Source organism: Lactuca sativa, chromosome 4 (assembly GCF_002870075.4).
Source record: "Lactuca sativa cultivar Salinas chromosome 4, Lsat_Salinas_v11, whole genome shotgun sequence".
Taxonomy (NCBI): Eukaryota; Viridiplantae; Streptophyta; class Magnoliopsida; order Asterales; family Asteraceae; genus Lactuca; species Lactuca sativa.
This window is the reverse complement of record NC_056626.2, coordinates 93,263,505-93,279,306: the sequence shown is the minus strand read 5'-3', so window position 1 is coordinate 93,279,306 and position 15,802 is coordinate 93,263,505. Positions and strand designations below refer to the sequence as shown.

At 38.9% G+C, this 15,802-nt stretch overlaps 1 protein-coding gene across 1 annotated transcript; it reads right to left on the bottom strand.

Moving 5' to 3' along the window:
• Positions 1–3,397: 3,397 nt before the first annotated feature.
• Positions 3,398–5,236, bottom strand: LOC111897130 (DAG protein, chloroplastic). The gene is made up of 5 exons (XM_023893098.3): positions 4,824–5,236; positions 4,301–4,398; positions 4,150–4,215; positions 3,863–4,053; positions 3,398–3,607 (listed from the first exon to the last, which is right to left on the bottom strand). The coding sequence occupies exons 1-4, from the start codon at positions 5,186–5,188 to the stop codon at positions 3,872–3,874; spliced, it is 711 nt and encodes a 236-aa protein (XP_023748866.1). The 5' UTR covers positions 5,189–5,236; the 3' UTR covers positions 3,398–3,607; positions 3,863–3,871.
• Positions 5,237–15,802: the final 10,566 nt, after the last annotated feature.

The window sequence follows — 15,802 nt, the reverse complement described above, 5'->3', positions numbered from 1 at the left end:
AGATCCTAGTTCATTATCCAAGGGTGTTTTAGGGCCCAAAAACGTAAATGTGTTCTTGGTGCTTTGAAGATCACTTGAAGATCTAAGTAGAAATCGAAATTCCATGGATGAAGAGGTGTAAAAACACTAGATTAAGTGTTGAAGGAAAGAATCTAGGAAGGGAAACTTACCTATTTGGCGGTTTTGAAGATATGAATTTATGATACTTGAGAGAAAAGTCTTGAGTTCTTGAGTGGGAAGTGGATAAATGAGGCCAAGAGTGTAAACTCATGCTATATGCATGAGTCTTAGGGGAAAGGGTGTTTACGGCCCAAACACCCCTTGTTTGGCCGTGAACACCTAGCTAAGGTGTTGAATTGTTTTGCTCGTTACATTTCACTAATAACGACACTTCCTTTTATTTAATCGCTCGACGAAAAAATAAAATAAAACACCAAACGGACTTAAACCCAGCCGAAAATGTATTGAAATAATATTGACTAATAATTGGAGTGTTTGAATGTGGAAATTATACAAATGAAAATTTTGGAATGTCACACAGAGAGAGAAAGAAAATTAGGTTCAAATGTTTCTACTATCTATTGTGTGCATGTAAGATTGATTCTAGACCAATTATTTTAGTTATTTTAAGAAGATAATTAATGCATATTAAATGCTAAAGATTTAATTAATACCTATTATATCTTCAACATATAATATACATTAATTACTTTATTAAAATAATTAAAATGATTGGTCTACAATCAATCCTAAATGCACACACTAGATAATTAGAACATTATAACCTAACCCTTTATATATATATATATATATATATATATATATATATATATATATATATATATATATATATATATATATATATAGGAGTAGGATCAAATGAGAACACCCAAAAGGTTGAGAACACGAGAACAGATCTGAACCATTTAAAAAACTAAATCTAAGGTTATTATTGAATGGGCCATTTATATAAAATTTTAAAAGTTACAGGTATTAAAGTGTAACTTCAAATGGTGATAAGGGTATTATAGTAATTGGACCTTTACCACAGTTATTTAATTCCTATAATTCCTCAATCACTCACCTATTTCCTTCTATTTCCCATCTCTCTTCATCTCTCTCTGTAAACCTAGGTACGCCTCCACCCTACATCACTGATCCACCAAAAAGGGAAAAGAATGGTGAGACAGATTGGAATCGATGAAGCCAAAAAGGGGGAAAGGGAAATAGGATCTCTGAATTGCTTTTGATCAGAAGGAGAGGATTCACGAACGGAGAGGGGGAGGAAACGACAACAGGGGGTGTTTGGAGGGAAGCTAAGCTCGTCCTCGATTGGAATCATCGCCACCGGGTTTGATTCGATTCCGGCAGAAATAGGGTTGATGTTCAATTCCAAGCAGTGGGTTTCGCCTGCAGCTCCCAATCGGGTCGAAGCCTACCTGTCCCTTGAATCGGATAAAAATATAGCAGGTAATTTTGGGACTTTTGAGTCTGCGGTTTTAGGAGTGGCTAATGCTGATAAGCTGGCGGAGCTTCGACGATCAAGACCCAAAAGAGCTCGACCTACGGTAAGGCTATATTTCCTGCTTGTTTCGTATGATACATTCATCATTTCGTGTGATCTTTCCTGCTGAATTCAAATTCCGAAATAATTCCGACTATATTAAACTTTTGATTCGTTCGAATCTGCCTTGTGTTCTCTTAGATCCCTGGTCCTCCTCCTCCAAAAGGATCAACCATAGAACACCAAAAACAAATCGGACTTTGGGCTGTTAAACTACCATCAGTCGACGCCACCGTTGTCCGGAGAACGCTTTCCATCCTAAACACGCAGAGAAACGCTCCTCCTTTTGGTCTACAATAAAACCTACTCATTTCAGAGTAAAGATTGCCACCAAGAATCTTCTGGGTATGATTGGGATCATCGCCACCGGGATATCAATTGGGCTTCTAGGCAGCTTCTCATTCGGGAGGTGGCTTCTATTGAAATTCCCCTCTTTTTTCCAGTTTTGGAGGGTTCAGAAATGAAGGTCCCACAGAGGAAGAAGTCGCTAGTGCCAGTTTCAACATGTGGTTCATCGGCCATGGCTTTAGTGAATCCTCTCCTCTTCACCACTTCTTTTTCTTGTTCCAATTACTGTCGATGAGAGGGGGAGGAAGGCAGAAAGAAAACGACAACATGAGGTGTTTGGGTTGCTTGGTGTGTCGTAAAACAGTAAGAGAAAACGGAGGGGGCTGCTGCCCTTGGCTCGTCGGAAACCACCAGCAAACACCTCTGGTGGGGGTGTTTTTGTTGCACCTCGAAGATAGCAGAAAAAGAAGGGAGTGTGAGAGGAAATGGGAGAATGAAAAATTGTATTTATCTATAAATAGCAATTATTCATAAAATTTGTGGATAACAGTGCATTCATGTGTGAATAACAGTGAATGAATAGCAGTGCATTCATGTGTGAATACAAGTGTATTCATTTGTGAATAACAATGAGTGAATGTATTTATTTATGATTAGAAACATTCATTTATTCAATTCTGAATAACAGGGTACTCATTTGTTAATAACAGTGTATTCATTTGTGAATAACAGGGTACTCATTTGTTAATAGCAGTGTATCCGTTTGTAAATAACATTGTAATAATGTGTTAATGAGTATATTTATTTATGATTAGAGGTATTCTTTTTTTGAAGAAATGATAATTTTTACACTCTTTTTATTTTCAATTGATATAAAAAAGGAATTAGATTACTTGTAAATTGATGTGTATTTATTTGTCATTGGAGTAGTATCAGGTTTTTTGGAAAAAAAATCATTTATGAATACAAATGTACTAATTTGGTGTTCGATTTCTATTCGTTTTTTTAAAAAAAACATGAAATAGGAGAAAAAAATTGATTTTTTAAGAATTTTTTTTTAGTTTTAAAATAAATTTTGGCAAAAATGTTTTTTATATTCTATTAATAAGAAAAATAAAAAATTAAATATTTATTTCTTTTTTGATAACTGATCATAAATTTAAGGAAATTTGATTAAATTTTATTTTATTTTAATTTAATTAAAATATACATTTACTAGTATGTTCTTATATATTAATTGGTCTAGAATTGTTTTAACGTTCTCAACCTTTTAGGTGTTCTCATTTGATTCTCTCCCTATATATATATATATATATATATATATATATATATATATATATATATATATATATATATATATATATATATATATATGCACACACAAAGTTTTATGCAATTTTCTGTTTTCACCATAATTTTTAAGAAAATAATAATATTTTACAGGCTTTTTATCAATTCCTCCCTTATATACTAATTTTGCCCTAGTTTATTTTTTCATCTATTTCCCAGTATGTTATTATTTTCTCAAATAATTTTTGAACGGAATTAATTCAATAACTAAATCGATCACATATATTATAGTTTTCAACTACAAGCCGTGCAAAGTTTTCACATAATTTTCTGCCCTAAAAAATTATCAAAATTAAACCATAAGCAGAAATCTCTTTCTTCTTCTTCTTGATTGCATAGACATGGCTACAAGATGTTGCTAGCATTTCCCATTAGTGTCTTCTTTCTCAACTTATGGTTGCCACCCTACAAAAACAAGTATACTATATAACACCCAATTTATACAGTCTAGCACAGGACAGAACAAGACAGAACAGAACAAACTTGTACTGTTTTTTGCTTGCATTGGACTGTGACAAGACCGATGTCAATGAAACAAAATTTGCAGCTTTTTGTCTTTATGTCTTTTTGTCCCACCTAAAAAGGTGGGAAATGGACTCGCCCTAAATCTCTTGTTTGTTAAAAAGACATAAATGCCCTCGTCCTCATCAATGTCCTTACCATGAGATATCATGTAGAAGGTGATTCAGAAGAGGTGGAAGTTGCCTCTTGCTTTGGTCTTCTTTGCTCAGGAGGAGGTCCATCTCTTTGTCTTACATATCTTTTACTCTCATATTTTGATTGTTTTCGTGGTTTTGGTTGATATGTTGGATATTGACATGGAATTATTTCTCCATTCACATATTTATCACCTAAGAATTATAAACATAAACATCAATATGTGACATGTCATAATAAAATCTATGTCTTTTTTCACAAACTTTTAGCAAAAAAATTAAATAAATCACCTCCATAGTCCTTGTTCTTCACATCAATGTATGAATCGGGCAATACCCAAAGCACTCCAGGTAATCCTACAAATTAAGAAGTATGTAGAAATTTGATATAATTTTTTTTCCAAAAAAAATACTTAATAATATTATTGGTATGATCACTCACCTTTGAATTTTTCAGATGTTTCTTCAGATACAGTGCACTGGAACCCGGTGTATGTGGTAGTGCTAAAAGCATACATGTTCTTCTTTGCTTCTTCCATACTAGCATTCACAATTTTAGCAGAATTATTTAAGGTCTAACAAATTCATTTTATGCAAACAAGTAAAGATCGATTTACTTCTAAAACAATGTAAATATGTTGCTTATTATGAATTGTAAGTTTGTTGATGTTATGTGTGAAGATATTGTATGTACATTACTATTATGGCTACACATTTCTATATGGATAAGAAAAAGTATGAAACGATGTTTAATAAACATTCATATTTACATATTCCAGTTAGACATAACTACAAACACCTTTGCAAAATCCAATGTTATACAATGTTAAGGATCGATAACAAATTCAACATTTTGAAATATGGACACGATACTTGAGTGATAACCACATATTAACCAGGTGATAAAGCACTTATAAAAAGATTAAAGATACTGAGATTTTAGAAAATAAAGGAGAAAATCGTACCTGCCAAGAACAGAAGCAAGTGTATTGAGGTAAGTGTCAATCATTTGCTCTCTGGTCGGAGCAGGATCCTTCGGAAACTCCATGACTATCAACCAATGATTATAATCGCATCCAGGTAACATAATGGTCTCCCTGGGTTCACTACTACTGCTTCTTCTCGACGAATAATCCCCATCGACTGCCGCCCTTATTTGGTGTGTCCGAACCCGGGACGACTTTGGAATGGTTTGTGTGAAAATGGGTTTTAGGGATTGAGAATTGACGAAAGGAAGGTTAGAAGTGATGAATGAAGAGGGTTTAGAAATAGGATTTGGGGATTTAGGGGTTAGGGTTTTAGAGAGGATTGAGAAATTGAGAGTAGCCATTGGAAGTGTTAGAGATGAAGCAAAAGAGGGATAAGGGTGAAGTTTGAAGGGAAAACAAAGCGATATTTTTCATTTTGACGCATCAGAGGTTTGGGCTTCCGTCTTGGGCTATATGGTCTATCAAGCTGAAAATTACCTGGTCCACGACTCACAAATTTATGCATATAAAAACAATGGAGATTGTACTTTGTAGCATAAAAACCAATCTTTTAAAAATCAATTTGAATTGGTCGGTCGAATCCGTTGGATCAGAAATCGAAAAATAGAGTGGTTTAACTAGTATTGGTTTTATTTTTATGTTTTAACTAAAACAAACCGACAGGTTTGTACAAAAACTCGGTTGAATCGGTTAAATTTAATAAAAATACATTGAAATAAAATATTTTGCATAACAAATTGTGGTGGTCTTTTCATATCTATTTAGACATCTTTAAAATTGAATAAATACACATGAGAAATGTTATAAAGTTTTTTGATGTATTTGTATTCATCTAAAACTATATTTTGTTTCAATAATATACTTTATTTTCTTTTTGATGTATGTAAATTGATGAAAACTTATGGTTATATATTTTGTAATATATTTGGAGTGATTTTAGAAAAACCGGATTGATTCGGCGGTTGAACCGGAAGCCACAAAGCAGTCATATAATTGCTCCGAACATTGATTTCGTTGGGGATTGCAATTGAACCGAATCCACCCAAGTCCAAAGTTCTTTAATTGAATTCCAAGAAGGAACAATAAGCTTCACCCATCTACAGATTGCGTAACAACCCAAATTTTCTATACAAATATCTAAGGGAATTATCAGAGTTTTATCTATAAAATGTGGAATTCTGCTAAAATTAAAACACTTTAAATCTTAGGTTTTAATCACAATTTTACAATAAAATCTATCTATTAAATAAGCAACAAGGAAAAATACATTTTTTATAAAAAAATATTCTTCTATACTAAGTCCTTATGCTCCAACCTTCTTCATGTACACTCGCTACTACCTGAACCTACAAACCATGAAACATATCTATTACATTAGACCACAGGTCTGGTGAGTTATATTCTTTCTATTTTCATGTTCATTTACTCTTTCTATCTTTTCATGTTATGTCTTTTTTTTCTTCTCTTTCTTACTTTGTACTCTAATCTTTTATTCTTATAGCATACATTGTTATTCTTTCTCTTCTTATCTATCTTTTCTTCTTTTTTCTCATCTTATCCTACTTTGTTCTCTTCTTTCATATCAAATATCTCTTCTCATATCTTACTCTACACATATTCTATATTCTCTTTCTTTCTTTCTTTCACATTATATTTCTCTACTCATCTATATACTCCATGCATGCTCTTCTCTATCTCTTACTATGTTTTTTTTTCATATCTCTAAATTTTAGCATGCTTTCTTATATTCTTCTTACTCTTTATCTCTCTACTATTAACTCTAATGTCTCAGCATTCTGTTCTCATGTAGACCCAACAGTAACATTTCATACTGTACTCTCATCTATCATCTAAGGGAAACAACATCCTACTAGCATTACCAGGTACACTCATCCAGACTTACTCCCCTCTCTTATGACCCTCATGGATCCTTAACCATTCTTGTTTTCTTGAATCTCTCACATATTCCTTACTCTTAATTCACCAGGGACTATATATACGTTATTAAAAGAACTATCTTGCCTGGTTCCACTCGTGGAACCTTTTCTCTATTCTTCTTTAATCATACAGTTAACATATCCCTCAGGAAAAACATTAAAGAAGAAAAGTCAAACTAGTGCCAAGCTTGGCCTAGTTAGAGTCTGGTTATACCCAGTCTGAGGCCAAGGTCAGGCCTCTGCCTGCATGGACTCACTAGTATGGCGGTTAAGGGGTAGAACTGCGCCTTACCCTCTTCTCCCCTGGAGAAATACCCCGACAAACGTGCAACCAGTCAGAGAACTCCACTTGCCTATCTGACAATAGGCACGATCATGATCATATCGAAGATTCCCCTCTAGCCAATGAGGGAACGAGATAGAAAGACGTAATGTAGGATCCTTCAATACAGATCCGCCACGTCAGGTCTCAAAAGGGAAGGCTCAATAGAATCAGTTAGGAGGCACGTGTCTCTCGATCAGGTATAAAAGAACCCTTCTTCCCCACGGAGAAGGGGACAGGACTCTTTTTCTAAGTCATTCTCTATCTTCTCTCTGAAACAATTCTAACTTGATCGTCAGAGCTTCGTCCTGGGAACCACTCCCGGACGTTGTCTAACGATTATCTCTTTTTTGTGTACTATGATATTAGGAAAAGGAATCAACTCAACACCCACCCTTGACCTCAATCCTACCATCTCCGACTTATCACAACATTTGGCGCCATCTGGACGTATCTCCAGAACGATACATCCACGAAGCAAAACCAAAGAGCAAAGATGGTAGGCAAATTCTGGTGACGTCGGGGGCAGCGGAGAAAATCCCGGTGTGTCCAATGCAACAGTTAGACGGAGGGCAAGTTTCCATTCATTAAGAACATGCTTCAAATTGCATGCTAGTCTCACAGACACCATCCAGCTCTGCAGCTGAAATGGCGGCAACTTACATAGCCAGTCTATGGCGTCCAACAGTTAACCCATCTCAGCAAGCAACAATTGTAACCACCACTGCACAGATTGTCGCAACACAACAAACATAGATACATGTTTCTCAGCAATAATCGTTTCCACACAGATCAGGCACCGAAACCTGGATCCCTCACAATATTTTAACTACAATCATAATATTCATCGGTGATCTACCTACATGCCACCATGGCAGGCATGCCCCACGTGTCGTTGTTCATACAACAACCACCAGTGTTCAACCCATTCGTACAATAGGCTCAAGGTCCAATCCCAGAAGTGTCTCAGCCGCAAGTTACAGGCGTGTAGACCTCAATCAACCAGGGATCCAGCTCCTACGGACCTGGCGTCCATTTCTCAGTAGCAGCAGAATTCCCCCCTTTCATGGCGACTGATAAACCATTCAACTCGTCTGCACAACAGTGCACGGGATCAAACTCATACATAGTTCACCCAACAGGGTAATACGCATTTTAGCAATTTGGGTCACAACCAAACTTGCAACAATATCAACCGTACATCTCTTCCGGCATCCATGTACAACCAGATGTACGTGAACCCCTACCAGGCATAGCAGCATATGGCCGATGATGGTATATCGTACTCGTACATGGACAACCCTATGCGAAGTGCAAGCTCTAATTTCAGCAATGAACTACTACAATACGAGATCTCACACACTGCGATGATACCGAACATGCCGAAATACTACCGCACTTCTGACCCAGATGACCACATCGACAACTACGAACGGACGATGACATCTCTTAAGATGGATCGTCGCTTCACTTGCACATATTTTCCCTACACCCTAACAGGAAATGCAGGAAAATGGTTCAAGTCTCTGAGACCAGGTAGTATTTCGAATTTTGAGCAACTGAAGTACCTTTTCCTCAATAACTTCATGCAGTTGAGGAAAGGAAAAGGGGACACCAACTCTATGATGACGTGTAAGCAAAGAGAAGGAGATTCGATTCATGCCTACTACGATCGATTCACTTTAGCTACCTTGAATGTCCCAGCACATGAAGAGTTCCTGGTGACGGGTAGAGATGCACAAACCCAGGATCCGATCTGATCCGGTCAGCAATCAGATCTGGTCAACAATCCGAATCTGGTCAAAATCCAATCCGAATCTGGTCAAAAATCCGAATTCGATTGAAATCGGTTTGATCCAGATTTTGTTAGATTTTGCCAGATTTTCTGACGGTTTAAGAACCGGTTTTTGTAGAATCTGGTTTGTGATCCGGGGGTCAATCCGATTTCTAGTCCGAAAAGCCAAACCGGTTTGAATCCAGTCACCAGTTAAATCCAATACGGTTTGGTCAAAATCGATTTTGAACAAAACCGGATTTCGGATCGGATTGGTTTCATTTCGAGGATCCGGATTTTGTGTGCATATCTAGTGACGGTCGCCTTCGCTCAAGGTCTGCTTCTGGGGCCCTTATCTAAGAAGATGCAAGGGACAATCCCCAGATCTAGGGACGAGCTCAAGTCCCGAGTGGATAAATACCTTAGACAGATTGACGGAGAAGAGCTAAAGGAGGCCAATCTCAAAGTCATAGCCAACGCGTACATCAAACAGGAGGGGGCGGTTTCCCGACCAAGTTCAACTCAGCAGGAGAGGTAATAGGGTAACCAATAGAAACACAATTGTCACTCTAGGCACATGTCAAGGAGGTACATGCCGTTCAACAAAGATGACAACAGGAATGGTCATGCAGATGTCCATGCAATTAGCAAAACTCAATCAAAGGAGAAAAAGGACAAGGCCAAGTTTTGCGAGTACCAAAAGAGCAAAAATCATGATACCACCGAATGCACGGTGTTGAAAATGGAAATAGATGAGAAGTAGCTGGTTGGAAACATAGTTGGAATCGCAAAAGAGCTCAAAACAAAATTTGATGAAGACCAACACCAACCTAGAAATCAAAAAGACGGGGGAAAGGTCCATGATAAGAGGCCAGAGATACTAACCATCACTAGGCCTCGCCCATGCAGCAACTGTCAAGGTCAAAAAGCCAGTGTGACGGTATACAATCAAAACATGCTTAACATAGCCTTTTCAATGAGTGATCCCAGACCAGAACATTGGGATCTGAACGACCCATTACATATAATATGGTTTATTAGCTAAAAACGTGTTAAGCATGTATACGTTGATAATGGAAGCAGGGTCAATGTAATTTATGAGCATTGCCTTCGGCGGTTGCCAATCAAGTGGAAAACGTACCTCCAACCACTACAGTGAGGCCTGTTGGTTGGGTTTACTGGTCATGGCATCTGGCCAATAGGCACAATCATGCTCCTATTTACACTAGTCAATCATGATGGGGCAGAGAAGATAATGAGAGTACTCGAGTTCTGGGTCATTGACTGTCTGGCAGAACATAATATCCTACTGAGCCGAATCACACTCTTTCAATTACAAGCGATTCCGTCCACCCTCCATGGCATTCTCAAGTTCAGCAGAAGAGATGGGTCGGCGACAGTCGTAGCAACAAGGCCAGATAATGAATGCAGTACCCAAAAGGAAACAAACCAGGAAATCAGATCGTGTCAAAGTGAAAGTTTTCAGAAAGTGGAGAATCGACAGAGGATATCAGTGGTGGCAGAAACGCTGGCCAATGAGTCGAGGAAAAGGCATAGAGATGCATTCAGATGACTCGCAACATCCCATTCACGGAAAGAAGCAAACACTGGTCCGAAGATAGCTCAGCCAGAACCCAGAGCAAAAATCACAAGATAAAGGATTGACTACTCGGGGGCAGGAGCGTCAGTTTAACCCGCAATCAGTGGCCAAGCCACACCCAAGCAAAGAATGATTCGAGACTCGAATCAACTCTTCACCAGTCTTGAAAATAAACAAAACCCCTTTGGCATGAAAAAGCCAGGAACTGGTAACAACACATATAGTAACGGAGCATCAATCACTCTAGCACGCAAGCCCCACTGTAGAAAGGAACCAAGCAGGGTCTTTGATGATAACAACAAAATCCCAAATAATCGTGTGAAACGTAAAGTTAGTTGGCACACACAGAAAAGGGCAAGTGGCATTCTCACCCAATCAAGGGGAGACACACCCCAAGGTCACAACACATATTTGGCCAAGGAAAAGGGGAAGTGCGAATGCCAGTAGAACATGGAAGATGAAATTTGGCTCTTTCACAACCAGTCGAAAATCAAAGAGGCAGACGTCACCCGTGTTAAAGAAAAGCAACAGCAAAAATATCACACTATTTTAAAAAAACACAACATTCGACAAGATAGGTTACACCCTGGACGCCCCAGATAGTTCAACTGGCAGTTATGGGAGAAATTCACACCAAGACCCGATAGTGGAAACATAAAGGAGCCCTAAGTTAGCAAGAAACACTTGGAGGAAATGAGAAAATGACACACAGTTATGACAAGGCAATCACAGCAGAGCGCCCGAACGAAAATAAAACGAAAGCTGAGAAAAGGGAGTATGGTCAAACTCCACATAGGATAACCATACTCCAAGTGGCAGCGCGGAGACCAGGTCCGTGCCCTGGCACTTAGACATTTAGAGTCTAATGTTTCGTGTTTTTCCTTTTTATAGTAAATATAATTTTTTCTTTGAAAGAGTTTTCCAAAATTATGTTTAACCAATTGCAAAAACACAAAGTAAAGAGTTTTTGTATACTTTCCATGTAGCAACAACGGTTGATCACCTACGCTACTTGAGTAAAATCTATACAAGGATGCAACCGTAGGTCTCAATGTAACGTCGTGAAAGTTTAAAACAATTTTTTCACTTTTAAAATGCATACTCTTCATAACACTTGCAAAACATTCTCATTTGTTCAATTTTCAAAACATAACTCCATATTTGAATAGTTAAAAATCCAGGATCCTCAAAACATAACTCTTCTTCTGGTGTGTACAATCAAGCCGGTGTCGTCTCGCTAACCTGAAACCTGAAACACATAACACATAACACTATAAGCACGAAGCTTAGTGAGTTCCCCAAAATACCACATACAACACATATTAGCTACTCGAGGCTATAACTCTGTTTGGCCCTCTAGTCAATGTGTCTCAGTGGGACCCTCCAGTCCCATAACTCTATGGACCCTCTAGTCCTAACTCTGTGGACCTTCCGGTCCTAACTCTGTAAACTCTGTAACATACATAGCGTAAATCACATAGAAATAATGCAGTGTATCACATCATATAAATGGCATACAAAATACTCTATCACATAACTCTAATTACCACTCTAGGTAAAGTATAGTGAGAAGACTCACCTCGGACGAAGAACAGCTCCTATAATCACTGCTGCTACGCACCGGACTCTAACTCTCTGCCAAACCCACAATAATCTCAATTAGGAGCTAAGTCCAACCTCTCCCTTATTGGGTCTAAAGATAGACCACCTATCAGCCCATTAATGCCCTAAGCCCATCGGGCCCACCAAGGCCCAATAATAAATGGGCCCTCACACGGCCCAATTCCCAACCAAAATGGCAAGTCCAAACCAAAGGCCCAAAGCACATACATACACTTCTCTAGCCCAAGACTCTATTACATGAGGTCCAAACTCCCGGCCCAACACTCAAGGCCTAACACAATACTTAGCCCAAAAATCCCCAGAAGGAGTTACGCGGGGCGTACCCAAACACTCAAGAAATTGATCGGGGACCTCAACCCAGTACGCGGGGCGTACTAGAATTACACGGCGCATACCTTCAGACTTGCTTAATCCATTTTCTGGGTCTTAACCCGTTAAGACCTTAGCTCAACTCTTGGATCTGGACTTCCTAACATCTCTTACTCCATAAAGTTAACAACTTTAAGCCCTTGCATGGCTGATAAGGTCACAACACATAAAAACTCTTAATTTCTTAACCCAAAATGCTCATAACTCATGCATGGGTAGATTCACACGATCAAGGCCTTATTTTTATGGTTCTCCACCATTAGAAATACTTAAAAGGACAGGTTATTAAGCTTTGGAGTGCATCAACTCATAAAGCCTCAAGCTTGGGACCAAAAAACCTAAAATGGACCCTAATATGCACAAAACAAAAAGAGAGGGAAAGCTTGGAGCTTTATACCTTCAAATGGTGCTCTAGCCCCAAGAAAGCTCAGATCCACAACCAGTTCTTCAACTTCACTCCCTTCCATTCTCCTTTTGAACTCCCAAAAGCCCACAAGAACACAAACAAGCTCATCATGGCCACTCACAAGCTCAAGAACGGATATTAGGGTTTGAGAGGGTTTATTAACTGAGGAAGGTGGCCAGAAATGAGATCATCTCTTTCTTTATATCGGGTTACTTCACTTAATTAGGGTTTCCTTCTATGCCTAGTACACTCAGCGTACTAGGTGGCTCTTGCTTAAAAAACACACGCATTTGTACGCTAAGTGTACACATACGTATGCCCAACGTACTTCGCTGCCAAAATCCTCACTTAGGGACTTATCTTGCCAACTCTCCCAAACTACCATAACATCTTCGAAATGACTCGAATTATAAAAATCCTCATACCTACGGAAAGGTAATGAGATTCCCTACATTTCTAGCAACTCGCCTCAACCCGAGACCTCCTAGCCCCCGACTCGCGGCCTATGAACCTTACTCATGGATAATTCGAAACCGGATGTTACAATTCTCCCCCACTTCAATTAGATTTCGCCCTCGAAATCACTCTGTACCCCACATAGATCAAACCCTACTAGTCAATAAGCACCACCGAAGGTCCTCAAACCAAACGACAATCACTTCCAAGGATACTCGATCCCACCCAGAACTCCTGACCCGAAAGGGGCAGACCCAAATGCCGCTACGGTACTCAATCTGAATCTTCAGAACTTGAAAACTCTTGCTGTCTAATTCCTTGCCAAACCATCCTCGAAACATTATCCTGTTAACTGCCCACTGACTAACAAACTCTAAAAACACCCTACCAACCCTGATTCCCCGAGCAATCCCAATCGCAACTCAAACGGACGGAAGGGTCATAATCTCCCTCTCCCTCCAGGACCCACTGCAAGGGAAATCATCAGGATCCATTAGAGAGGATGAACCCAAAACTCTAATCTCGGACACAAGGAAAAGATCATGCTCGCCTGGGAATATTCTCTGACCTCTATCAACCCAATAGATGAACCTCAAGCTCACCCATCCCATAACCCAAAAAGGGTTCACCGATTCCCATCTTATAATAACTGTCTCAACTCGTAGTGACGCACAAGTTACACAGTTCGCTTTCCCTCAAGTACACTACAACTCTCTTGAAGATTGGATCACCCTTGAACTCTGTCGATTACTGCTTAATAGTTCCGTGCATCCCGTTGCACCTCCCGAACCAAGGCCCTGACCTACTCAGGCTAAGACACCAGATGACAAACAATACCCCTCACATGTAACCCACCTCTGTTTCCAGGATCTCATCTTGTCTATTCAACACACCACCAGGACTCAACTCAACTCGAGAGTTTCGTCTGACCCGCAGTTGGAACCACTCGTCCCAATGACCCATTCAACTCATGGCTCGTGACCCGCAACCCATGCGTACTTCACTTGTCCAATTCCTCCGGATTACGATGTCCACACCTTACTCAGAATATAATGATTCCCGATCATTGAGGAGACCCCGGTCTCGCCCCTGGTCCGACCACCAAGCTCCCAAGAACTCATAAATTAGGGCTATTCAAGCCTAAATCTCTTCTGCGTCATGCTCTAAACAACTAAACAAGAGTGCTTCATCATAACAACCTCTCGCTAACTAGTGCGTACTACGGCTCCCCATAGCATTACGACACCCTCCTCGCTGACGAGTGAGTACTACGGCTCCCCGTAGCATCACAACACCCTCCCTCTGACTAGTGAGTACTACGGCTCCCCATAGCAACATGTAACATCCAAAAAATACGAGCCAAAAATTTCATTTTTAAAACATATACTTAGAAAAACATTCGAAATAAAACGTTCACCGATCATAACATTCCATAAAGATATCGCATGTCTGGAAAACATTTTCATAAAACATAGTAATGTCAGAGTACAAATCCCCAGGAAGATCTCATAATGCGGAATACAGGGCATGTGTGTGATGGGCCGCTACCGCGCCAGCTCTTTCCCCTTCGAAGAAGAGGTACCTGAAACCAAAACTAAAATCTGTAAGACATCCTATGTGCTCATACAAACCCTAATGCTTGGATCTAGGTTTCTCTATTGTACATGCACGTTATCCAAGACTATAAACCCTAATTCTAGCATATGGAAATCGATATTAACATATAATTAGGTTTAAGATATTACCTTGATTGTTATGTAGCAATAACAATCCCAATTCCTCCTTGAATTGACTTTGGAAGGCTTAGAGTCACAAGTGTCACTCCTCTAATGGCTTACAAACACCAAGAGCAAATGGAGAAGGTATAAAGAGAGAGGAGAGGTATAAGAATTCGTCTCTAGGACCTCTTGGGAAGGGATAGACGAATTCATGAGCCTTGGGGTCTTTATATAGGTGTAGAGATTAGGGTTTTAGTCCTTATCCTTATCTAGTTGCTTGCCCACCAAGTAACCATAAGATAAGTCTTGAAACCCTTATCCTAGTCGAATTCTAAGGCCTTATCACCTTAAATTCGTCCAACCTATTAATAAGATAATCCTTACCTTATTTTGTAACTATCACATAATTACAATTCAGCCCCTCTAGTTTAATTAATTACACTTGATCACAAAATTAATTCTTAATTAATTATTGACCAATATTAATTAAACAAATATGATTTCTCCTTTAATATATTATTCTTATAACATATTAATAAATCATAATAACCTCTCTCTCTCTCTATTTATTTCTCCAATCAAGTTGCTTTGGTGAAGGCAACCCAAAAGGACCATGCACCATCGGGTCAAGTACATACCAAAATAGTTATGGACTTAGACACTAATCCAACAGTTCCCCCAACATACCACATACCATACAATCACATAACATACACGTATTGTCAGGCATATCTGGGTGCTCGACCTACC

Coding starts and splice junctions, on each gene's coding strand:
- LOC111897130 (XM_023893098.3), bottom strand. CDS start 5,188: ATGGCTACTCTCAATTTCTCAATCCTCTCTAAAACCCTAACCCCTAAA. Junction 4,216..4,300: donor AACATCTGAAAAATTCAAAG/GTGAGTGATCAT, acceptor CTTAATTTGTAG/GATTACCTGGAGTGCTTTGG. Junction 4,054..4,149: donor GAAGAACAAGGACTATGGAG/GTGATTTATTTA, acceptor TATAATTCTTAG/GTGATAAATATGTGAATGGA.